The sequence below is a fragment of the Euleptes europaea genome, chromosome 5 (assembly GCF_029931775.1).
Source record: "Euleptes europaea isolate rEulEur1 chromosome 5, rEulEur1.hap1, whole genome shotgun sequence".
Lineage (NCBI taxonomy): Eukaryota > Metazoa > Chordata > Lepidosauria > Squamata > Sphaerodactylidae > Euleptes > Euleptes europaea.
In genome coordinates, this window is record NC_079316.1 from 79,489 (window position 1) to 105,749 (window position 26,261).

Genomic DNA, 26,261 nt, shown 5'->3' on the forward strand with positions numbered 1-26,261 from the left:
TGTGGCAAGGCTGAAATGGAGTCTTGGGCTCAAAGCTCAGAATATTCATGTTCACAAATGAAAAAACAATTCTCCATGAGGCCTCTCCATCCATCCAGGGATAAAATAAATGAATTCCTATGAAAATATATGGACAAAATTATTTCAAGCAGGAAGACAACACTGCTCTTCGTCTCTTTGCAGGATCTAGGCCGTAACAGCACTGAAAGGAAGGGGTGTGGTTCTCAGCTCCCTAGAGAAGCCTCCAGTGGAGTTCTAGCGTTCTCTAGTTCAACAGCTCTTCTACACTAAGAGTCTACTCCCGCTCAGCTTGATCTTGGCTGCCTGCTCCTGTGCTTTTATCCTAGTTGTCCAGGTAGAATATGAGGCAGTTTCACATCTTTGGGGTTGCTGGTAGACCAGCAGGGTTGCCAAACTTTTCTTTAATGTGAGCAACTTCTTCCTTCCTGCCCCAGAAATGGTACCAGGTTTTCTTCTGTCCTAGAAACAGACCATCGACTGGGAAGAGCCCCAGAAAGGAAACTATCAGCTAAGCGGCACAGAGGAAAATCCTATGAAACCGAAGCCCTGTCTGACTCTCTCTTCCTTAGGGCAAATCTGTGAGTGATCTTTCCCTTAGTCTTCTAGGGCCTGCGTGCGAGCTACTCTGCAACAACCGGCAGGATACTGTTAGTTCACAAGTTCCCTTTTGGAGGTCTCTAAGTTAGACCCTCTAATAAAAGGGGGGAGGGCTTGGAGCTCTTCAGTGGTGTGCAGCAGTACCTTGGACATGCTTGCCAATGGCATGATGTGGCCACACTGATCCATGTTCTGACTGCATCCAGGTTAGACTGCTGTAACATACTCTGCACGGGGCCACCTCTGAAGACAGATTAGAACATTTAGTCAGCTCAAAATAGACCAACAAGACTGCTGGCTGGCACAAGATACAGGGAACTCACCTTGCCAGTCCTGAGAATGCCCGCCATGGTTCCCGACTGGCTCCTGAACCCAAATCAAAGCAGCGGAGGTAATTTCAAAGCCCTAAATAAATGGTCTGGGACCATGATACTCCTCCCAGGACCATCTGCTCCTTTCTTCACTTGCCTACTGACTGAAATGGTCTCGGCAGGCTCCACTCCAAGCGTTCCTGCGCTCCAAAGCAGGGTGGAGGTGGAGCCACTTTGAGTCTCGGCTGAAAGAGAATGTATCTGACGCTATACAAAGAAACAGTTCCCAGAGTGTTTAGTTAAAGAAAGTTTAATATATATATTTATATATATATGTATATAATATGTTTATTATAACAAAATAGGCAGTTATTGTGGGTAAAATATTCATTAAAACCCAATCTCTAAGTACATATTTATACTTTGAATGCAACTCTTACCATCCTAACCACGAGCGCAACAAGATCTGTGCTTCCTCCTCCGTGAAACAGAAGCTGCTCCGCTGCCCAAGCAGACCTGGCAGGAGCAGCCCCCCCCCCCGCCAGCTGTGCCTGCCAGACTTCCCCAACAAGGTCCTCCTGCCTGGGCTCTTTTAAAAACCAAAGACCCCCTCCCCACCAACAGCAAAACATGAAAAAATAGAGTATTAAGAACATTCTTACGAAGTTATGAAAGCAGGTTTTCCCTTTTTGAAGCCACAGCAATTATGCATACATTATCTTGGGCAATTTTTTTAAAAAAAGTTTCTCATTTAACTTCCTGTAAAATGTATTTGTTGCCAACAAAAGAGAAATATAAAATGAAATCCTGAAACCAAACCTCCTGAATCAAACCATGCGATTTAAAGTTAAGCGTAGAGTTGCTTACACTTTACATCATTTAAGACCACTTTTTCTTTCATTTCATTAGGAAATCTTTAAAGAAGGTATATAAAGCTTTTATTTCTCAAAATCTTTGAAGGATACTTTTCCCTTAAACATTAAGGAGTTTACAGTGTAATTCCCCACCCATCATCCACAATAGCTGGTCAAACTGCTGCCCCCTAATATTTGAGAAACTGGCTGGGCAAAAGCAGATCTGAAGAGTCAAAGTTGTCTAAGCGAAAAAGGGTGCTGAGTGTAAAATGCGACCATAAGCCATGGGGCACAGCAGCTCTGGGGAGACCCCTTCCCCCACGCAGGGGAGAAGCTGCAGCCAGGCATTGTTTTCCACGGGGAGCAGAGTCAGCAGGGCTGGCTGGCCAGCCTTCACAATTTCTCCTTGGCTGGTATCCAGATGGAAGGGCCTGAGTGCTCCTCAATGACCTGCTTGACCTGGCTGTAAATCTCTTCCAGTGTGTCCCCTTGCACGGTCGCTGCAGGGGAGAGAACAAACCGCCACTCAGTAGTCTGGCCCCCCACCTCTCTTTGGCCATGCTGCCCTTTCACTCCCCCATGGAAGGGAGGGCTGTGCACTCTCCCCCACCCCCCGCAACTCTGGATCACTATTGCTCAGCTTTCTGTAAGCAACTCTGATGTACTTGGAAGTCCAGCCTCCAGTGCAGGCTGCCTCAGAACTGAAGGGGGTGCCGGTGGGGCGCTTCCTCAAGAGCAGCGGCCCTCTGGGCTCACGGCTCCCTCCCAAAACCCTTCTTGGCCCCATTCAGGCTGCTACGCTGGCTCCTCTCCTCCATACTGCCCCATGGCCATTTTGGATCTACCAGCTAGGCGTACCCCCGGCAACTGTGCCAGCTATGTGCAGATTCTGTACAACCAAAGCCCACAAAGAGAAGTCACCGCTATGAAAGTCTCCTTCCCAAATCCCATAAGGACTATTCATTCGGGCTGGGTTTCAGAAGGATTATCAGCAGTATGGAGGGTTTTGCAGTTCATGAAGGGGTGACCGAGAAAGCAAATGACTAAGGAAGGAAACAGATCTTTCAGTCTCCTAAGGAGACCCCCTCCCTCTCTTTAGCCATGGGACATGCGGCATCGCCAAGACCATGCCGAGTCATCTGACCCACCTGTAAAATGTTCCGTGAATTCTTGTTCTAGCTTCATGGCTCTCTCAAATGTCTTTCGAGCTTGTTCATCTGTTAATCGCTTATTCATTTCCCTGAAATTATAGAGGCCATGAAGTCATTAGCAGCTTGTGACCAATTAAGGAATTTTCACTTAAAACGAACAAAGGAGAAAAGTTCTGGCCCTTAGGAAACAGGCAGACAGTGCCTGGAGAGCAGCCCACACGTTACGAGCCCGGTCTGGGCCTGGACTTCCACACCCCTCGGTTAGGAGGCAGGCTGCCCCTGGCTGTGGCTGCTGACCGACCTTCCCCTCCAAAGGAGCCATGGACCAGCCAGGCACCGACAGGGAGCAGAGCAGCACTGCCCGCAGCCGGCTTTCACTCACATGATGTTCTCCACTGATTTCGGTCTGATGAAGATGGAGATGGGATGCAGCTGAGCCACCTGAAGCCTTTTGATGGCATTTCCTGAGACATCCAGGATGCAGTGCTTAGTCTGCCAGAGAGAGCAAAAAGGCGCCTTAGAGCATGATGTGGAACCTGACGGAGACGCAACCTCTGGCGCCACAGGCCAGCCTTGGAACGCAGCGTCAAGCCCCAGGGTGGATTCGGATGCTATGTCCTCAGCATGCGCCTGGTGCTGAGGCTGAAAACAGCAACTCTTGACTATTCTGCCTCTTCTCGTTTTCTGTCTGCTAGTGAACATTTGCAAAAGTTGATTTTCTTGGGCCACACAGGGTATGCATACCCTTTCCGGATCAGCTGCCTGGGATGTGGCTATGCTCCGGAACTGCTTCCAGTGCTAACTGAATGACATGTACCAACGATGCCAGGAGACTGCAGGGTTCTATCTTGACTCCCACGGTCTTTAACCTTTACATGAAAGTGCAGAGGGAGGCTGTCAGATCAGGAGTGAAGGGGCGTCAGTACACAGATGACACTGAAGTCTATTCCTCTGACTAAAATAAGGTGATGGTTGTTCTAAATCGTTGCTTAGAGGTTAAAAACTGGCTAGGTAAATGGACAATAAACTGATGTGCAGCCCAGAAGGCTGAGAGGTTGGCTGACAGCATCGGCAGAGATCTCAACTTGTCTGCTACGGGGACTTCCCAATGTGGGGTGCAGCTTTGGAGTGTGGTCAGATCTGAGTCCACCAATGGATGGATGCCCAAGATCTCATTTATGGTGCAGCTTCTGGATCGGCAAATATACAGCAGTCATGAAGCTCAGCCCTCAGCAGCCCCAAGGCATGCCCCTAGCCACTGGCATCCTTCTTAAATTGTGGTGCCCAAAACTGAACACAGTACTCTAGGTGACCAGAGCAGAGTAAAGCGATACCATCACTTAGTGTGATCTGGACACTATACTTCTGTTGATGCAGTCCAAGACTGCATTTGCCCTTTTAGCTACTGCATCACACTGCTGACTCATGTTCAGTGTTTGGTCTACTAAGACCCCCCCCCCCCGGTCCTTTTTACACACACTACTGCCAAGACAAGTCTCCCCCAGCCTATAATTATGCAATTGATTTTTCCTACCTTTTCCACCACCACCACCCACAGTTGACATCTTCATTCAGTTATCCACTATAACCCCAAGGTCTTTCCATCTTGGCCTCAGAGCACCAGCATATATTAAAGTCTCAGGACCACATTGACAACAACCTACCTTTTCAGCTACTTCTCGCACAGACTGAACGCTTGTCCCATAGAGATGGTTGTTGTACTGTCCAGCTTCAATGAATCTGTGATCCTGAATATCTTTTTCCATTTGTTCTCGGGATATCACAAAGTGGTAATCCCGCCCATCCACCTCGTAGTCCCGTTTTGGTCGAGTGGTGTCTGTGCAGAGGCAGAAAGCAGGCAGTCAGCCTTTACGCAGAAGGAGACAAGACTCATCTTTTTCAAACAAAGCGTTTTTCGGTGTATTTTCTTGCACAGGAATTAGCAATGGGCAACTTAAGCTTACAGTGGGAATGTGGAGAGCTTAGCCAGCGCTGCAACGCAGACATGGCCAGACTCTTCTGCGTATGGCAGAACTGTGAGTGCTTGGGAACATCAAGGCCTGCTGGCCAATGCACACCCAAAGACCTTGTGGGACGGACACAGCCAGCTACGGGGAGAAAGCTGGAGGGAACCCTCTGGCTGGCCTCTGTTGCTCCACCTGCACATCCTGTCCAAAGCAGCCGGCTGCTGCTGGGGCTGATGACTTGCAACAAGCCATGCCCCCAGTTTTCTGGGTCTTGTGTTCCAGCCTCGACCTACACTCTCAGGCTTGGGCTACTTGCTTCCACCTCCCTGGCAGCTGGGGCTTCCCGGTCGTTTTCAGTGGGAAATGGCTGCCAAAACTAAGTCCTTTCCTCACTGCCCAGAGCTGGCACCACAGCCCCACAGACTGCCTTTGCGTCCTGCTGCCACCCAGCCCGGATTCCTGCTCCCTCTAATCTCTCCTGGTTCTCCTGTGACCTTACTTGCTCCCACCCTCCACATTTACAGGAATGACGGAGTATCTTGGATTAACAGCCTATAATGCTGTACAGTGGGGTTATGAAGGCAGCATGGCGTGGCCCGATCTCGTCAGATCTCGGAAACTAAGCAGGGTCGACACCTGGAAGGGAGACTGCCAAGGAAGGCTCTAAAGAGGAAGGCAGTGGCAAACCACCTCTGCTGCTCACTTGCCTTGAAAGCCCCTTGCTGGGGTTGCCACACGTCGGCTGGACAGCACTTCTCTCTCTCTCTCTCTCTTTCACACACACACACACACACACACACCCCTACACATACGGCTGTATAGTATTTATAGTGTATTCTTCATGCTAGTTTTAAATTTATTTAGAAAAGGAAACCCCCTTCTTTCACTTAATTACTCCACCGCCACCCCAGTAAATGTCCCTACTTGTGTTCACCTGCACGGCTGGCTACTCTTGCCTCTCCAGCTATCGGGGCCTTTGCTCATTTATCTAAGCACCATCATGACATGCCTCCCCTGAAAGTTCTTGCCATACATACGTGGAACACACGATCCAAATTTGTCTGGAAATTCAGATATCAGGTCATCATTTATCCTGTCTTTCATAGGTCCCAGAACAATCACTGGCCGAGTGTAACTGACTGAAAGAAAAACGGACACGAGTCTTGTTAGAGGCTGTCCCATCAGGTTTCACAAAGTCCACGCAAGCAAGAGAGCCAGGGGCCCACAGTCGAATACTAATGACCCCCCACACACACACACAGACACACCCCTCTTGCAAGAGGAACTTGTTCTCCCTGGAGAAAGAAGGGACATCCAGCGTCATGCTATCTGGATATACAAGTGGGGGGAGGGGGTAGAGCATTAGTAGGAATACATGCCAAGAACCACGCAAGCACCTCCAAGATCTAAATCATCCTGAAGACTCCCAAGCAGAGAGCGGAACACCCCGAACTGTTTGTCACGTCTTTGTCTTTGCAACACGTCAGAAAGGTGAGGGTATTGCTTGATGTTGGATATTGTCAACACCACTCACAGCAAATGGGGTTATTAAATGTGTTCATGCAACACATTAGATATTTGGGGAAGTGAAATGTGATAAATGGGTGGGTTTCACCCAACGTTTCCCCTGTCTCTTTCACAGGGCATCGTCACTGCCTAACAGCAGCAAAGACTTGGGTGCTCCCAGAAGCGTTCCATGGTCACTGAGGAGGTCGGGGGCTGCTCCTTCTGGCTTCTCAAAAGCTGGTGACAGTCCACTTGTGAAACCAAGAAAGGCCATCAGTCCCACATTATCACAGTTGCACTGCATCACGGCTTAAGATCTAGGGTTACAGATTCTTGCAAGAGGCCCCTTGCTACATTTTATATTGCACACCTTTGAGCTGTCAGAGTTTTTGAGGGTCACAATCTTGCCTAACTGTTCCAGTCAAATTGATTCCCTACCTTGCCTCTACTGTGTCTATAAATATGATAATAAATACAATAAAATATCTAACATAGGAAGGACTGAAAGGAGAAACAAAAGTAATGATCTCAAACTTTGCCTCACTGGCTCCATGATTACCCAGCTATTTATTTTCTAAACAAGGTGGCACAAACCTTCTTGTTGAGTGACAGGCTCGTAAGACAACACGAACTCCTCTTGGCCACCTGGAAAGTTGGACAGAAAATGCATTTTTTCAAGCAAGCAATAATGTCAAGCTTTCCCCTTCCTTTTGACTATAATGTTTAGGCAGACAGCACTAAATGAAACATTGACAAATGTCCCCACTTTGAGAGCCAGTGTGGTGGAGTGGGATTGAGGTTAGTTAGAATGCAGTGGGATTGGGGTTAGTTAGAATGGATACTAGTCATGCTGCATACCTATTCTCTCTAGTATCAGAGGATCATGCCTATTATTTTGGGTGCGGTGGAACACAGGCAGAATAATGCTGCTGCAGTCGTCTTTGTGGGCTTCCTAGAGGCACCTGGTTGGCCACTGTGTGAACAGTCTGCTGGACTTGATGGGCCTTGGACTGATCCAGCAGGGCTTTTCTTATGTTCTTATGACCGGGATTGGGGACACTCAGGCCTGAATCCCCACTCGTGCCACAGAAGCTCACATGGGCAACTTTGGACAGTGGCTCTCTCTCAGCCCAGCCTACCTCATAGGGTTGTTCTTGTGAAGGTTAAACGGATAAAAGCTGGTCTCCCCACCCCTTTTATTGCAGAAAAACAAAATACATAGGAATATTACCTTCATATACAGGAAAGAATACAAACAGGCAGGTTTTTAAAAATTTCTGCACTAAACTAATTAAAGCCCTGTGGCGCAGAGTGATAAGCTGCAGTACTCCAGTCCAAGCTCTGCTCACGACCTGAGTTAGATCCCAACGCAAGTTGGTTTCAGGTAGTCGGCTCAAGGTTGACTCAGCCTTCCATCCTTCCGAGGTCTGTAAAATGAGTACCCAGCTTGCTGGGGGTAAAGGGAAGATGACTGGGGAAGGCACTGGCAAACCACCCCGTAAACAAAGTCTGCCTAGGAAATGTCGGGATGTGACGTCACCCCATGGGTCAGGAATGACCCAGTGCTTGCACAAGGGGACCTTTACCTTAACTAAACTAATTAAGAACATACCATAAGAAAAGCCCTGCTGGATCAGACCAAGGCCCATCAGGTCCAGCAGTTGTTCACCTAGTGGTGAACCTGGGCTTCCAGGAAGCCCACAAACAAGCCAACTGCAGCAGCATTATATAACCCTCTCCAAAAATACAACATATGATTAACATGACTTCTGCAGCAAGCCTCCTATTCTGCTACTCAATAAAAGGAGACCAACACAGAACAAAGCCTGCATATGTCTCTTTTATTTTCCTTGTTTCAGCGTCGGTATCTTGTCCATTAATATAATAAACCATGTTTTCACAACGAGATCTGACTGTTTCTAATTTTGGGCCAAGAGCATTTTAGCTGCTACTATTAACTGCCACACAAAATCACCCTGCATTTCAGGCAACTCATCTATGTTATTTAGCACCCAACTAATTAAGATCCAAACACCTCAAGCCAGGAAAGGGGCTGCCAAGTACAAAAGGATGACTGTGTGGTTAACAACCCAAGTCAAATAATCCATAAATGGCATGAGAAAAGCTTCCTTTAAAAAGAAGGTGGTTTGCCCAAATGAAGTGTACAAAAAGGAGCACAGGTTCTGAAAAAATAAATCCATGTTGACAATAATGTAAACGAAAAGAGAATTTGAGGGTGAGATGGCTGAAAAACTGGATTAATTCCTTGCGTCCATTTTCACTCTGGAAAATGTGAGCACACACTCACACAGGAGCGGGCTGTTTGGGAAAGGGTGTCTGAAGAAGTTGATCAAATTGAGGTAATAAGAGAAGAAATTCCAGGACGACTACTAGGGCAAACTAAAAACTAGGGAGTCTCCAGGTCCAGAAGGCGGTAACCCCAGAGGATTCTTACGGAACGCAAACAGGAAAATGCTGATCTATTAACTATAGTACATGATGTAACCGGTTACTAAAATCAGCCTCCATGACAGAGGACTGGAAAGTGGCAGATGTCACACCAATATTTAAATATGGGTCCAGAGAAGTACAGGCAAGTTAGCCTAATATCTGTCCCAGGTACATTAGCAGGAACTGTAATTAAAAATAGAATTATTAGGGCACACAGAGGTGGACAAAAGCCTGCTGAGGTAAAAACAGCCTGGCGTGTACAAAGGGGGAAGAGTCCTGATTTAGCAACCCTTTGGAGTTCCTTAAGCAGGTTAACAAGAAGAAGAGGAGCTGGTTTTTATACGCTGACTTTCTCTACCACTAAAAGAAAGAATCAAACCAGCTTACAATCATCTTCCCTTCCCCTCCCCACAACAGATACCCTGTGAGGTAGGTGGGGCTGAGAGAGTGTGACTAGCCCAAGGTCACCCAGCTGGCTGCATGTGTAGGAGCGAGGAATCAAATCCAGTTCACCAGATTAGCGTCCACTGCTCATGTGGCGGAGTGGGGAATCAAACCTGGTTCTCCAGATCAGAGTCCACCGCTCCAAACCACCGCTCCTCACTGCTACACAATCATGTGGACACAGGTGGTCCTCCTAACCATGCTTGAACCACTGTTTTTGGGAAGGGCTTCTGAAGAACTGAGTGATGAGAGACCAACCAAAGAGATGAGAGATGAACAACTACTAGGCAGATTAAAAATAAATCAGTCTCTGGGACCAGAAACATTCAAGGGATGTTAAGGAACTCAAATGTGACATTGTTGATCCACTAATCAGTATGTGTAACCTGTTGCTGAAGCTGGCTTCGGTACTAAAGGAAAACAGCAAATGTCACATCCATTTTTAAAAAGTGGACCAGAGGGGATCGAGGAAATTACTGCCCAGATAATCTAGTATCTGTTCTGGGAAAGTTAGTAGAAACCATAATTAAAACACACCTAGGAACAAAGCCAGCCTGGCCTCTGCAAAGGGAAGTCCAGCTTCACCAAGCTTTTAGGGTTCTTTGAGCACGTGGATCAGGGTGACCTGACAGACATTATATACTTGGACTTCTAAAAAGGCTTTTGATGGGGTACACCTCACCAGAGATTCCTGAGTCAGCTTAGCAGTCATAGGATGAGAGAGATACTTTTATGGATTAAACACTGGTTAGCAGCAGCCCTAACAGCACAGACTAGCCCAATCTCGCTAAGCAGGGTTGACAACAGTCAATACTTGGATGGGAGACCAAGGAAGGCCAGCACTGCCAGGCAGAACAGTTAACTGGCCATCCCCCTCTGCACATCTCCTGCCTTGAAAACCCACAAGGTGGAATTTCATGCGATCGCAGTGAGCTGGCTGAGACTTGACAAGAAACAACAGGAAGCAGAGAGTATGAATAAATGTTCCTGTAATGAATTCATTACAATTATCTGGAAATGGGGATGAGCAGAGTAGTAGAGGAGTTTGCAGATGTTACCAAATTATTGAAGATGATGAAGAGCCAGGTGGATTGTGAAGAGGTGCTATCAAAATTGGCAAATTAACGTCAGTGTTGGTAAGTGTAAGGTGATGCACGCTAAAAGAAAAAAAATCCTAAAATCGAAAGATCTTGGGGTTATAGCGGAATAAAGACTTTTTTGGTTTTGTGTGGTGGTGGTGGTGGCGGTAAGTGCTGTCAAGTTGCATCCGACTTATGAAGACCCTGCAGGTGGGCTTTCACGGCAAGAGACGTGTTCAGAGGTGGCTAGCCGTTGCCTGCCCTTGCGTAGCGACCCTGGACCTCCTTAATGGACTCCCATCTAAGTCCCAGCTGGGGCCGACTCGGCTGAGCTCCTGATAAGATGAGGCTCATCTGGGGCCAGCCGGGCCACGGACATTTTGCATGGCATACCCCAAAAAGTGGCCAATGGCCCTCGCCCTCCCTACTGCTGGTGGCGTTTATGTGTGTTTTTATTGAATTATTTTAAATGTTCTTTTTAATCATTCAAATGTTCTTATGTGCACTGCCTTGGGGAACCTGATCATGTGGAAATGCAAGCATAATTTAAAAATAAATAAATAACTAAACAAAATAATCTACAGTTAACATTATGCCTGCTGATTGTTTTATATCTCTAACAGAAGTAATGAGTAAACAGACAATTCCACATTCATAAATCCATTCAAACAACGTTGACACCACAACGATTAAATAGTAAATAATTTAAATTGAAGTCCATCACTCAATTAAAAAGGGCAGCATAAAACAAAGCTCTGCCCCACTCCACTCCACGGCCCAGGCTGAGAAGGCCGTGTGACCATATGCCCCACAGACCCTTCGAGTGGGGCAGGCCGCTGCAGTTGCACCACAGACGCCCGCCCCAGTGGGCTCAAGAGGAGGAGAAAGGGAAAGGGGACAGGGGGGATTTGCAAGTTTGCAGCAGGAAGTTCTCAATGCTGCCAAAGAGGAAGGCCTAGATGCCCCCAACGCAGGAAGCACATTTACACCCCCTCCCTCCAGCTGGGCAGGGCTCCGGGCACCGAGAGCCGAGTTCCAGAAGGCCCCGAGCAAGGCTTTCTGCAGGCACAGCATCCACCAGCATGCATGCATGAACACTGCAGTGAGGGCTCTGCGACATGTAACAGGGGGGTTCCTGGGGCAGTTATGGCAAGATCCCTGCATGCATTTGGGTCCCCCTTGGGTCCTCATTGCGTCAGGAGACAAGAGAAGCATATACTCTAAATAAAGGTTAGTCACTAAAATTTAAGAAATACAGAGACGTGGGAAAGGATACAAGGAGAAGATCAACAATGATCACAAAAAGTTAATGCACAGTCCACTGAGGAGGAAGGCAGAAGAAATGGTGCACACAGAATCCAGACAGAGTTGTGTTAATGGATTTCCACTCAAAGAGAAAATTCAGTCACTGAAAGGGGAGCCCTGGGACACAGAAAACATCTACTCTGGATCAATCTGCTGCCCGACCTCCTCTCTGGAGGTGGGGCTTTACAAAAGGACTCGCAGCAGCCCCTGGTGAGAAAAGGCATAGGAGTGGGCAGGCGTGAGTGCAAGAGAGGGGGTGTCTGTTGCCTGGATCCCCCCACCCCAACCACACAACACACACAACTGCCCAATTGTGCAAAAAGGATGCAAGAGAGGAGGCGGCAGCTAGAGCCTTCCCCAGCTGGCCAGAACTCCTTGGAAGAAAAGCACGGCCACAGGGAGGGAGGGAGGGAGGGAGGGGCTTCCACAGAAGCCCCAAAGTACACCAGGCCTGGACAAGAAGTTTCACCGGAGAGGTTTGGGAAAGGGTCCCTGGAGCCCTGCAATGTAACCCCACGCAGAGGAATCGCAGCCTCCACGCTGCCATCCAAAGGTGGAAACGAAAAGCCGTACTTACGGTAGCTGCTTTCACTGTCACTGGCGTTGGACGTTATGTGCTCTGTAAAGGCAACAAAACAGGAGAAGTAAAAGGCAACGCAACAGAACAGCATGAGATTTTGAACAAAAGCAGACCAAAGGGACAAAAATGGCCAGCAGCCAAGAAGACCCAGAAGCAACAGCACGGGAAGAACTTCCTTTAGGATCAAATCATACTCAGCCATTTTTCACTTGGTCCTTGTAAAAATGCAGTTGCTGCACGTAGATCAACATGGCTGACCAGCTACTCGTGTTTTATGCACTCAAGACTTAATACATACCGTTCAAAAATAACCCAGCAGGATACACAGAAAGTTATTAGGATGCCCTGAAGACTGAAAAAGGCTAAAACACCAGAGGGATTCTGTCCTGCAGAGAAGCAGCTTTCCAATGAATAGCTTGGCCTGCCCAGAGGGATTACAGCTCAGCTGGAGGCTTCCTGGCCGGTAAGGAGGCGGAACCCCCCACCCCCACTCCGGGGGGGGGGTTGGCCTGTCTCTTGGCCTCCCTCTCTGACTGGCCGGCGGCCCTCGCCTCTCCCCTTTCAGCTGAAATGGAAATAACTGCAAAATGCAAAAAGTGCACAGAGTTTAATAGGATGACCCCAACACGTTTCGTGTCAAAGCACTTCCTCAGGGGATCTACAATTATAGCAAAAAAGCTTACATTTACAATCTTATATTAAAATACAAGATAAAACCATGGAAATAACCATGGAAAAAGCAGTCATAACAAACATCTAAGCTTACATTTGTTATCTGTCCAAAAATTGCTTGTATAAAGAAACTGCTTGTACAAAAAATAATGAGCGGAAAGAGTAAGAGTAAAGGAAAACAACCGACTGCCCAAACCTTCAGAATAATATCTCAAACTGAGACAGGTTTTTTTTTTTAATCCACTGCAGCTGGGCCCGTTAACACCAAAACACTCCCATGTTGTTGTGATGGGTCAAAATGTCTCACAGAGAGCCAAAAGTTCCAGATCTCCATTTAAACCGCATGCAGCTAAAGCACTGGTTCCCAACCGAGGGTCCACGGACCCCCAGGGGTCCGCGAGAACTAAATTAAGGTCCGTGAAACAAAGTTATAAACCCATAATAAATTAATATTTTCAATTAAAAGTTCTCTATTATAAAAATATATATTCAAATATTATTCTAAGTTTAATGTTTAACTAACAGTTATGATTAAAGTTTATTTTCAAATTCTCGGAATTTTTATTTTGAACCTTGGGGTCCCTGCACCGAACAAAAAAGTCCTAGTGGTCCCTGGTCAAAAAAAGGTTGGGAACCACTGAGCTAAAGAAACCAATCTCAACATTCAGTTAGCTCTTCCTTTCTTAAAGGCTTCTTGTTATTCACCCAAGTTTTTCTCAGGATCATATAAACAAGCTATTAGAAAAACCAACTATTTTTTAATCCCATTCACCAAGGGAAGATGTAAAACGGGAAGATTTTTTAACTTCCTGAATTTTTGCATTTTGCAATGGTTTCCATTTCGGCTGGTGCAACCCCCCCCCCCCTTTCAGCCGAGACAGCAGTCCGTGTGCCATTTTAGCTGCCCTGACGGCTTAGAAGCATAGAACCGTAGAGTTGGAAGGGGCCTCCCAGGCTATCTAGTCCAGCCCCCTGCTCAATGCAGGATCAGCCTAGAGCATCCCTGACAAGTGCTTCTCCAGCCGCTGCTTGAAGGTTGCCTGTGATTGCTTTGCCACCCAATTCAACGGGATGCTCTTTATTAGGCGTGCCACATTTTAACTGTCCCTTCCTCCCAGGAGTTCAGGGTGGGGTACCCTGGGTGATTCCCTTTAAAGAGTACCGCAACAACAACTGGTCGAGGGCAGTCGGGGAATATCCTGGTTAGGCAGGCAGGCAGAGAGGCAGTCGGGGACTCCAACCCTCCGTCCCCTGTCATCGCATGAGCTCTCTGCCACGCCCTTCAGTGCCGACGAGGCCCTCGTTCGGGAGCGCCTGACTCAGCACACAATGCCAGCTGGGGTGTTGGGAAGACCCAACTCCTAGGCTGATGCTGCTGTTGAACTTTGTTCCTGGGTGATCCCATCAGCTGCTGGCTTCATGGAGCCACGCTTGGGACTCTTGTCTTTTTCTCATGGTGAACACCTTATCCCAATTCAGGTGCCCAGTACATTATTAGCAAGGCAAAGGGTAAAGCAAACCGGACAACTGAGGAGACGTGGAAAGGGTTCCTAGTCAAAAAGCAAAAGGCAGATGAGGGTCACTGGGGTCTACGGGAGAAGGCAAAACCACTCCAAAGAAACAGAAGCCCAGCAGCAGCGGGGGGGGGGGGTCTGGCAGGGAGAAGCTCCCGAGCCCGGCCACACCCACGAGACAGGACATCTCAGCAGAACGCCTGATGTGTGCAGGCGGGTTGGAGGGAGGGAGGCCCAGAGGGTCGAGGGTCTTACTCCGGTGGCTCACTTACTCAGGCCTTTTGATCCCATGTCCTCAGGGATCTCCTGCAGAGTAGTTCCCAGAGGGCAAGCAAGAGAGAGACAATCACAGAGAAAACAATGGTCAGTAGCATATAACAGAGGGGCTACACCGAGGCGGTTCCAAGAGCACCCACAGGGGACGGAGTGACCTATTCCCAATTTAGCCAGGCACCAATTCAAGAACAGCCCAGCAGACACTAAGGAAACCTCCCTTGATCCCTTCTCCGGAGTGAGGGGAGGGTCTCCACGCAGCCACTGTACTTGACCGCCACATCAGAAGGCAGGGAACCTTTTCCTTACGGGTGCAGGCTCTATCTTCGAGGAGCAGCCTGGCTTTCCACGCCAGTCAACCCATGCATGGCATCACTCTGGCCCATGACAGTCCCCTGTTGTGGCTCTTGGAACCGTCTCCAAGGGAACCCCCTGCGGCACACGAGGCAGGTCTCACGGATACGGCCCCCTCTTTCTCTCTCTCTCTCCCACCACCCACATACTTACGGTCCACATCACTGGTCTCCTGCTCACTCTGGTCCTTGTTCTTGTAGAAGGGGAATTTTCGGGAAAAGAGGTTCTTTTTACGCTTGTCATTGAATGACTGCTGAAGAAGAGAAGGAGGGGCAAAACAAAGCATGTCGGATGTCCAGTGTGTCTCAGAGAGGCCCGAGCCCTAGCTGCTTGGTGGAGGCCGACTTCTAGGTCCCACCACATGCAGTGTGTGTTGGGAGGGGACTGATGGCAGTCAGAACAGCTCTGCATATGCCCCTCTGCACGCCACGGGGCGTGAGTGTGTGTGTGTGTGCTTTTATGCCCTTGGGAGGAAAAGGTTTTCAGCCAGCAAACAGCTGGAAACACCGAAAGGAAGACCAGAGACTGCAGGCGCAGCACAGCAGACGGCAAACAGCCAGGAAAGGGCCTGTTCTGGCTCCCATGGGCAACTCTTTTAAAACGTGCTAGATTCGAGTCCAGTAGCACCTTCGAGACCGACAACGTTTTTGGGGTAGAAGCTTTCGAGCGTCCCTTCAAAGCTCCCTTCATCAGATGCTCTACTGGACATGAATCTAGCTGTTCTACGGCCAGCCACCGCAGCCACGCTCTTTTGAAACTATCTCTAAAGCATGAGTGGACTTGTCAGAGGGTCAAATACCTTCTTACATGTACAACAATTTAAAAAACCAGTTTTCCCTTCTCTCTGAAGAGGTTTCTTTTGTGTCAGAGTTTATTTCCCTACAGGAAACAGTCAACTGCATTGACTGACAAGCCAGGAAAAGAAATAAAAACACCTCCCATCTTGGCCTGCCCAGCCTGAAGAGGAGGGGGCGAGGCCTTTGGGTGGGAGGCGGCCGCTGCTGCTGGCCGAGAGGGGCTCACAGGAGGGCCTTTTCCCACTGCTGCCCTCGGGCTGTGGAGCTCTCTGGCCCAGCAGGTAAGGCTGGCAGTCTCTTGACAGGCCTCCGAGAGGTCAGTGGAAAACGTTCAGATTCCAGAAGGTCTCGGGAACCACTTGCCTGGCTGAAGAGCTTTAAACTCGGTTAAACTTTTTAAAGCTGGCTATATGGTTTATGATATTTATGATTGTTTCCTGTATTTTAATTTGATGTGAATTGTCTTGGAAGTAGAAACGCACCATGAAAGTGGAATAAAAAAAGATGCTGTTTGCAAAAAAGGCAGCGGCCACCCCTGGCCTTGCGAACAGCCGCTGCCTCACCCTCTCGGGGAAAATGTTCGGGCTGAGGGCATTCTCACTGTGGGGCTGCGCTACCCTACCTCCCATGCAGTCATCCCATGATAGTGAGAGATGTGTGAGGGGCAGCAGCAGCACCTGTGCCGGTAGCCACAGGCTGCCTAGAAAATCAGGGCACTTTGACATGGACCCAGGGAAGCCGGGAGCTCCTTCCCTTGCCTCCCCTGCTCCCCAGGCAGCTCTAGAGGGTCCCTTGACCCAGAGGAGGGGCTTGGGGAGGAGGGGCTGCCGAAATGTTCCTGCAGGCCTGTGGCTCTGGAGGCCCTAAGAGCAACCCACAAGCCTGAAGGGACATTTCGGCACTACTGCTGTGCGTCTCTACTCAGAAGCCGGGTGGCAGGAGAGCCACAGAGGCCTTTTGGAGGTGACGCCCCAGCCTCTCAAGGCAATTCTTGGCCACGCTGGCCTCACCTGCCTGCAAAAGGCCACTGCCACTTTGCTCCGCAAATGAAAAAAAAAGCTTGACAAGAGTGCTGCCAGAGAAGCAGCCCACATGCTTCCTAGAGAAGTTGGAAAGGCCTGTGGCCCAGCTCCCCCCGGCCCTCAACCTCTCAGGTGACCGACACAAAATTGCCTGCAGCCGGCCCTTCGGAAGCCAAGAGGGGGATCTGCGGGCATCAGGGCACAGGCTCTCCCGTCTCCTTTAAAGCAGGAATGACTTTGAAAGAGCAACCAGCAACTGCATGTGGAATGCTCAGAGGTCAGCTCCAACAGCAACAAAACAAAACGAAACACGGTCAGAACTGCCTGTGGTTTGATTGGTGCAAAACACAAGCCTTATGGTTTTTAAGGCACTTACAAGGCAGGGGTGAAAGCGCTTTTTAGGTGCAGATCCACATTAAGTTTAAGAAAGTTCTCACAGCCTCTTATCAGCTCTGCCTCATTAGTAAGAATGGGTTAAAAAAAGGAGGCACTCCCCCCAACCACACCCGGATAGTGGCAACTGGACACTCTCTTCTTGTGCCAGATATGGGATGTGACATAAGCTGGTTTTGCCCAGACCAAAAAACCAAACAAACCAAAACAAGTATTTCTGACAGAGAGTCAGTTGTTGAAGCCTGCCGTAAGAAGGGAAGGAGAGGTATGCTATGAGCAGAGGGCACCACGGGCAGCCTTTGCCATGCATCTTCTGGAGGAAAGAGTGCAACTAGTGGGCCTCCCCTTTCTGTGTGGTCAGTCTGATGATTTCAGCGTTAGATGCTACAATTAAGAGGCTCACACTCTTTTCACAGCCACGTGTCAGGAAGAAATGGCCACTGAAGACTGCAAGCATGCACAGAGCACCCAGCCAGGTGAGGAGAGAGACCAGAGATAGAAAGTGGAGCGAGGAGAAAGGGCAAATGTTAAGGCAGGCAGTTCTGTCTCAATGGCAAGCGTAGTTGGGTTTCCACTCATGACCTCGTGCATGGATGTGGCAAAGGGTTAGGACGCAGGGGCCATAGACAAAGTTTCACAGTCAGCACACAAGATGGTGACTCCAGGGTGGGAAGATGGGGAGCAGGCAGCAGCCAGGGCGGTGTGCTCACGGCACAGAGCGGCACCACCAGAGAGAGAGGGGGAGGGCCACGTCCCGTGTCGTGGCAACCTGGACTGCAAAGTGCAGGCACCGCACGGCGGGACCCTCCGGGACTTCATTTCTTCCTCTCGCCGAAATCGTGGGGAAGGACCCCGAACAGTGCAGGGTGCTTAAGCTGTAACCCAGCCCTTCAAAACCTTCTCTCTCTCCACCGCCCCCGTCCTTTTGGATTCTAGGTCTAGCAAACTGAGAGGCTTATCGCACCCAGTCTGGGAAACGTCTCTCAAACCCTTTAAAAACGTTACATTCTTTCCCCCACGCACCACAGACCTCCCGTTTCAGCTTGGAAATGCTTTGGAAGCGCCAGACATCTGTTTTTTCCAAAAACGCCTATACCACGATGTATTTCCTTATGTCGTTTCAAAACCAGCAAGCCCAGGGGTGCGTTCAATTACAATCTCTATTCTGTTCTCCTCCCCTCTTTTCGCAACACCCAATGCAAAGCCTTTCTCCTCCCACCACCTTCCCCCTCCCCTCCCGATTGCATCCACCAATCTTTACTGCTACTAAATCCTCCCCCATAAGTGCTTGCGCAGAGGAGGGCAAGGGCTGGGCAGAGGGGGGAGGGGGAAGCAGCACGAGGAGGAAGGGAGAGAGACTGAGGAATAGAGAGAGCGCCTGCCCGCATGCGTGTGCGCACACACACAAAAGTCAGGGCTCTCCAGTGCTGGCACAAAGTTTCTCCCTTCCTGTTTTTTATCTTTCTCCCGCTCAAGACGGCAGCTCTGTGATCAGCTCTGTGCAAGGAACGGCTCATTTTGGTTTATTTGGGCGGGGGGAATGCCTGCATTGGTTGTGATAAGGGTTTCCCTGCCGTAGGGGGGAATGTGAGCCCATTGCCCTATCGTCTGGATGCACTGACGATACCGCGCAGGCGCACTGACATGACGAGAGGGGTGGTGGAGGGGAACCCAAGCGACATCACGATTAGGCTGTGCTCCTACATGCCCCCTTATCTCTTGGGAGCGCTGTTTCATTGGAAAGCTCAGAAGGCTGACGTCTCAGAGACGTTAGAACGGGCAGAAGTGCGGGGGGGGGGGAATAGCAAATCGCCTCAAGCACCATCGCTCTTTAGGTGTTTTCCACACGTTTCCCAGACATGGTGCGATAATGCCCTGATTTTCACAAGGGCTCAAAAGTGGCTTTTAAGGGGGGTGGGATCAGGAAGTTGCATTCTGCACCCAATTCTACCCAACGGATCATGAATGAGATCAGTGTTCTACAAGAGACTGGCTGAGCCCCCCTGCACCTTCGCCCCCCCACTTTATTTCCAACAGTTACTCTTAATGAAGAATTTCCCCCTGGCCCTACAACTCTTATGGGGCCTGTTCCTACCACTCACGTTTGTTTGTTTATTATTCCAATTTAATACCCTGCTCTCCCTGGCCAAGACCAGGCTCAGAGCGGATCACAGAGGAATAATATCCCATTTAGTCAATAAAACAGTTAAAACAACATTAAAATAGCCCTATAAAATTATGTAAGCCAAATAACCTAAAATTACTTAAGGTGCCTTTAAGTGTAGAGTAAATTACATGACAGGGATGCAGAGCACAAAATATTTCACCTTTGTGAAGAAAGCATGTGAATGATGCCAGCCTCAGACTGAGGACAGATGGCAAGGGAGCTCTGCGACTCTCTCTGCTTCTGGCTCAGAGGTCATTTCTAGAGATTTTCAGTGAGCGGAAGCCAACGTGCCGGGCTTGGCGTGTGAAGCGCTGGGCACCTTTCCAGCTTGCAGGTACACTGGCAGACAGGACACTGCCCAGTTCCCCACAAAGGCCCCGGGAGCCGTTGCAAGGCAGCCCTCTGCAGCCCCTCCACAGGATGGGGCCTCAACCCCTCTGCCCTGGTTCCAAGCTCAGAAAGGACCAACTACCAACACGACCCCAAAGTTTGGCGTTCAGGTCTTACATACCCCTCAGATGCTGAAACACTACAACTTACACACATGCACAGCCTTGTTCCTCTGGAGGCAGCCCCACCCCCCGGCAATTTCCAGGGAATAAGGCCCTGGCAGCCCACCCCAGGGGTGGCTTCCCTTTCCCAGGCAACCTTGCTAACCTGAAAATATTATTCTTTAGGGACTCTGATAACAACGTGTGGTCAGAGGAGGTGCCATCCAGCCCTTGTTTTCCAGATTCAGCTATATTAATAGAAACATAGAGCAAGAAGGGACCCTAAGGGTCATCTAGTCCTCTCCCCTGCACAATGGAGGAAATTCACAGCTCCCTTCCCCCCCTGCCTAAAAACCGCCAAAGAAGGAGAGCTTCCCTGCCTTTATTTATTTATTAGAATGTTTGTATCCCGCCTTCCTTGTGGTTCCTGGCAGCTGACGATAATAGTTAAAAATATCCCCAGCTAAAACAAAAAATAATATAGCAAACCCCCAAATCTCTCCCTGCTCACCCCTTGAAAGATGCCCTCCATTAAAGCCCCTGACAGGTCTAAGCTCTGAACTTAAGTTTAAGATCACCTCAACCCGTGGGCTACAACAGCTGCCCGTGGCCTGCAGGTTCTTATCAGCTGGAAGCACGTTGCAGGAAGAGCCGGAGACTCTCTGCAGTCCGCTCTGGATCCTGTGCCCACCAGTGTAATTTGGTTAACCCCCTGCCAGCGTTATGAGAGGCAGGATTTTTTTCTCTATTTTCTGCACATTATTCATAACTTTATATAACCCCCGTCATGTTCTTGCACTGAGATCTTTTTTTCTAAACAAAAGACCCCCAACATTTCAGACATAACCCTTTGGGGATCTGATCGACCTTTACTGTATCTTTCCCAGCTCTACAGCAGCCTTTTTATGGGGTGACCCACAGTCCTCCAAAAGTGTCTGCTGCACCATGAAGTTTCATTAAGGTGCTCTGATAATATCCACCTTATTGTCAATCCCTCTTCTAATAACCTCTAGCCCGCAATTTGCCTTTTCCACCACCGATAAGACCCAAAATTGCATTTTTCATTAACTTTTCATCACGACCCCCAGTTCTGTGCAGTTCAGTTCCCATCCATGTATAATTTACGATGGCGTTTGTAGTGGTAACTTAAAGTAAGTAGTCCAAACTCACCCCTTTGTCACCTCTTGCTTTAGAATTAAATTTCACTGTTTTTAAACGGGCTCGTTCTTTCTTCTCAACCCTGCCAGGGAAATGCAAGAAGAAAACAGGTGACTTCACACTGTGGAACATGATTCTGTCAGCCGGATCTTCCTGTGCTGCCTGGAATGAAGACTCGCCCCAGCCTCCTACCTAGCATGGATGGATTACAGGGGAAACCGACGGGCAGGAGGAAGCAGGAGGCTGGGCAGAGGCTCCAGCAGGCTGTCATGGCCCAGCCGGGTCCAGGGGACACCGATGACTCCTCTGACGAAGAGTCAGCCAGCAGCCCTGGCTTCTATCCACAGCCAGGCCCAAACCCGCAGCCAGGAACCAGCGCAGCAACTCCTCAGCCCTCCAGCTGAGCCAACTGCCTGTCTGCTCACCCCCCTCCTCACCAGAGTCTCAGGAACGGCAGAGGAGGCAAACATGTAGGACCTTACAGGACCGGAGGTGAAGTGCTCGACTGGCAGTGGGGATGAGTGTTTGCAGGAGCAGGTCTGAAGTGGCTGGCAGGTGCATGGCATTACACGCTGCCTGAGTGGCGTGCTGATAAGCAGCTGGAAAGGGCGTAGCTGTGTGGAAGTAACACCTCTCTTTACTCCTGACCTGGCTGTGAACTGTCTGCTCTGGCTGGACCTTGGTTTGGACCCTTGGACTTGGTCTTTGGACTACCCTTGGATTTGCCCCTGTGAGAGTTGAAACTGTTCCGTGTGCGTGTGCGCGCGCGCTGGGGGACCCAGACACAGGCAGGGGATGTCTCTCCTGCAGCCGGCACTGCCCCATCCCATTTTTGCAATGAAACGTGTGTGTGCGTGTGTGGGGGGGGTGTTCAGCAAAGCTGAACCTCCTCCCCAAACCTCAAAAATACCTTATTGGTATTTTGGGGTTTTTTCCTCTCCCCCCCCAAAAAATAGCAGCAATTTAAAGGGAGCAAAAAAGCAGATCCCAAATCATACTGAATTTTTCCGGCATGATTCAGGCTGCTTTGGGCCTTGCTGCCATTTAAAAAAAAGAGTCGGGGGGGATCCCCTCTCTTTCCCTCTCCCCTTCACTTACGTGACAGTTCCCTGCCACCCCCGCCTCCAGGTTCCATGTGGGGCTCACAGGTGGCCCCCACCACCACTGGACTTGAGGTAAATGAGGGGAGGGGGAGATGGGGCAACATTCGGATTTGGGTCTAATGGACCCAAATTTTGGGGGGAATTCTGGATATTCCCAATACGGGGGTTCGGGAATATCCAGGACTCCTGAAAAATGTCAGGTCCATTAGATCCAAATCCAAATGTTACCAGTAATTTATTTTTACAAACTCCTAGTGTAGGGGTGGGGAACCTTTTTTCTGCCAAGGGCCATTTGGATATTTATAACATCATTCAGGGGCCATACAAAATTATCATCTTAAAAATTAGCCTGCTATATTTGGTCAAACATTTAGCCAAGAGGCACGACCAGAGACGGCTCCGAGTGTCTGCCACATAGAGCTACTCGCTTTTGAGCTCTGCTGTCCCCAGCTGGGCCCAAGAGATTCAGGCAGGGCAGTATCCTTCTGAGCAAGAGATCTACGAGGACCCATAAAGGGCCAGACCAAATGATTTCAAGGGCCTTATATGGCCCCCGGGCCTGACGTTCCCCACCCCTGTCCTAGTGGTTGCAAGAGCCAAGGAACATCACTGGGGTTTTTTGTAGTGCTCAAATTACCTCTCGTATCAGTTCAAACCATTTCCAACAATGAATTATAATAATGATTACACTATGTACTTCTAGTCAACAAACAGCACTTTCAAATGGCAGGAATGTGACTTCTACAGTAAGGATGAAGAACAGTGGGGCAAAAGAGGACACTGCGGTTGCTGTTCCTGTGAGCATCCAGGGCCAGGCCGTGAGCAAAACGCACGCTTCCCAGTGACTTCTGGCTCGCGAGCAAGAGTTGAACACATGAAGCTGCCTTATACTGAATCAGACCCCCCTTGGTCCATCAAAGTCAATATTATCTATTCAGACCGGCAGCGGCTCTCCAGGGTCTCAGGCAGAGAGATCTTTCACATCACCTACTTGCCTGGTCCCTTTAACTGGAGATGCCGGGGATTGAACCTGGGACCTTCTGCATGCCAAGCAGATGCTCTACCACTGAGCCATGGCCCCTCCCTAGTGTCACACCTCATTGCAAGGCACTTGCCCAACATTAGGGAAGTCACTCTGTCTGACCAGGCAGGTGGTGGTAGCCACAGAGCCACACCTGCCTTTCCAGGAATGTAAATATTTGTGGAATGGTTTAATCTCCATAAAATGGGGATTAAGAGCCTATGAGGGCTCAATGACAGGCAAATAGTTGTTATTTTATGAAATATCATTCTGAATTGTATCTTTGATACCTTGTACATATGATATTTTTATCATAGCATATCAAAAGAAGTGCCTTTTGAAATAGGGGAACCTGTAACTGTTTAACTGGGAGAAACTGAGATTTTCTCCTTTGGGTACTTCTCTTCGAGCATTATTTCTTTACTTGTAATATTTATAACCCGCCTAAGACCCCTGGCCTCTTGCATCGCTTTCTCAGAACAGGAGCAGAAGGGGCAAGTTGGAGGGAGCTGCTTTGTGTCCAGAAAGCAGCCCCACCTGTGTGTGAAGGAGGCCCAGCAGAGGACCTGGGCACAACCCGCTACGGTGGGGTGGCAAATACCAAGGCTCAGGCTGCCGTACCTGCGCTTGCTTGGGATCACGCCAACCTCATTGCTTTCCCCACTGGGCATGACCAGCCGGGCCTGCCACCACTCGTCATCAGAAGCATTGAGGACGTGCAGGATGTTACCAAACCGGAAGTTCAGCCCCTGGCTGGGGAGGCCGCTGTCTTTAGTCTTGTCATAGTCAAAGAGTGCTCTGCAGACAGAAGGGAAAGAGGTGTCAGCCCTTGGCCCACAGAACCAGAAATCACCACAAAGTCATATAGAGTCCAAACAGATGGCTTTTACTGGTCAAATAGGCATACAGTGCAAACGAATAAAATGACAGCTATGAGAGACTCACTAGCTGGGAGATATTATAAGGCAGGAAAGGCGGGAGATTACACGCATAGGCTGAATACAGTTTCCCAGGAGCTGAGTTCCCAGGCCTAGGTATGCGACCTTGGGGGGCAGACAATACAGCGCAGAGACAGAGGCAATAACGAAACCGAGATAGCAGCCTGACATTCTGCTCCCCTTAAGGCCCCCTCCCAGTTCGCAAGGGGGCTGGCCTATCCGGGTAAGCAATGTGAAAGGCGTCGACGAGGTCGGGGGCGGAGACATCCCGTGCGCGCACCCATTCGTCATAGGCAGGGGGGAAATGTTTCCAACGGACTAAATATTGCAGGTTGCCATGGTGAACACGGGAGTCAAGGATCTTGGAGACTTCGAAGTGTTCCTCCCCCCCCACCATGATGGGTTGCGCAGGAGGTGGGTCCGGATGCCACTGTGGAGAAGCAACATGGGGTTTGAGGAGGCTAATGTGGAAGACAGGATGCACACGCCTCAAGGATTTGGGGAGAGCCAGTTCCACCGTGACAGGGTTTATGACCCGGGTGATGGGGAAAGGGCCAATGAATTTAGCACTGAGCTTATGGCACGGTTGGGTGGAACGGAGATTTTTGGTGGAAAGGTAAACCAAAGCACCCACTTGCAGATCACCCCCGGGGGAGCGATGTTTGTCAGCTTGCGCTTTGTATTTACGTTTGGCCCGGTCGAGGTTGCTAACGAGCCAGGGCCAAGTGGTACGGAGGGCGTGTGCCCAGGAGGCAATGTCGGGGTTCCCCTCCCCCTCCACATCATCTGCAGGAGTGATGGGACTGAAATCTTGCCCATACACAGCAAAAAATGGGCTAAAACCTGTGGATTGATGCATGGCATTATTGTAGGCATATTCTGCTAAAGGTAACAGTTCCACCCAGTTATCCTGGTGGTAGTTAACATAACAGCGTAAATAACATTCAAGTACAGCATTGACACGTTCAGTTTGACCATCAGTTTGAGGATGGTATGCACTAGACAACCCTTGTTCCACTCCCACCAACTTGAGGAAAGCTTTCCAAAACTTAGAAACGAAACCACTTCCGCGGTCACAAATTATCTTACGCGGAAACGAATGTAAACGAAAGATATGCGTCACGAAGAGGCGGGCCAGTTTCTGAGCAGAGGGGATCCCTGCGCATGGAATCAAATGTATTTGCTTAGAAAACAAATCAGTAACAACCCACAACACAGTTTTACCCCCACTGAGAGGGAGATCAGTCATGAAGTCCATAGCAATCACTTCCCAAGGTTTGCTGGGCGTTTCAAGAGGTTGTAGCAGTCCCGGGGGTTTGCCCTGCGATCGTTTCGCAGCGGCACAAACGGGACAGCTGCGGATGAAGGAGTCAATGTCGGAACGCATTCCCCCCCACCAGAACTGTCTGCGCAATAAGTGAAGGGTTTTCAGAAACCCAAAGTGCCCAGCTGTTTTGGCTCCATGGGCTAAATGTAAAACGTCCTTCCGGAGAGCCTTGGGGACATACAATTTCGAGTCCTTGTACCAGGATCCTCCTTGTTCCAAAACACCAGGAGGTAGGGTATGAGCGGAACGTTCTAAAAGGCACTGGTCCCGAAGGACAGTTAAAAAGGACTCGGAGATGGGGATTTTGGAGGGGGCCCCCCCGTCGGCCGTGGAGATCTTAGAAACAGTTATGGGGCTAGTGCTTACGTGCGGCGGCGCGCAGACTGCAGGCGGCTGGGCGGTCGGAGGGGTAGGAAGGGCGGGAACTCCGGTTTGTTGCGGTGGCGGCTGGGCAGCCGGTTGGGCTGGCGGAGCTTGTAAGTTGGGTAAGGTGTGCTGATGCTGGGATCGAGTTTGCACAGCCAGCATAGGTAGGGCCCCACGTTGCATAGGGGTGAACAGAGAGTTGGTGGGTCTCTCGAGTTTTACCGGATATTGTGGTAAACGGGAGAGGGCATCCGCGAGAACGTTCTGCTTCCCAGGGACGTGCTTCAGGGTGAAACGGAACTGAGCAAAGAACTCCGCCCACCGTTGTTGTTTCGCCGATAGCTTATGGGACCCCGTGAGGGCAGCTAGATTTTTGTGATCGGTCCAAACCTCAAAGGG

The 26,261-nt window shown here is 49.6% G+C and overlaps 1 protein-coding gene across 4 annotated transcripts in view; it reads right to left on the bottom strand.

The window, feature by feature from the left end:
* Positions 1-2,163: 2,163 nt before the first annotated feature.
* DLG1 (discs large MAGUK scaffold protein 1) overlaps positions 2,164-26,261 on the bottom strand; it is a 127,529-nt gene continuing 103,431 nt past the window's right edge. For 2 of the 4 annotated variants that reach the window (XM_056849416.1, XM_056849417.1), the window contains 10 exons: positions 23,853-24,029; positions 21,120-21,189; positions 14,725-14,758; positions 12,264-12,305; positions 7,002-7,052; positions 5,939-6,040; positions 4,599-4,771; positions 3,317-3,426; positions 2,932-3,023; positions 2,164-2,283 (listed from right to left, as the gene is read on the bottom strand). In XM_056849416.1, the coding sequence (XP_056705394.1) occupies positions 2,177-2,283; positions 2,932-3,023; positions 3,317-3,426; positions 4,599-4,771; positions 5,939-6,040; positions 7,002-7,052; positions 12,264-12,305; positions 14,725-14,758; positions 21,120-21,189; positions 23,853-24,029 (958 nt within the window). In that variant the 3' untranslated portion in view covers positions 2,164-2,176. Of the gene's footprint in view, positions 2,284-2,931; positions 3,024-3,316; positions 3,427-4,598; positions 4,772-5,938; positions 6,041-7,001; positions 7,053-12,263; positions 12,306-14,724; positions 14,759-15,232; positions 15,333-21,119; positions 21,190-23,852; positions 24,030-26,261 lie in introns of all 4 variants that reach the window. The other 2 variants (XM_056849415.1, XM_056849414.1) reach the window with 2 other exon arrangements.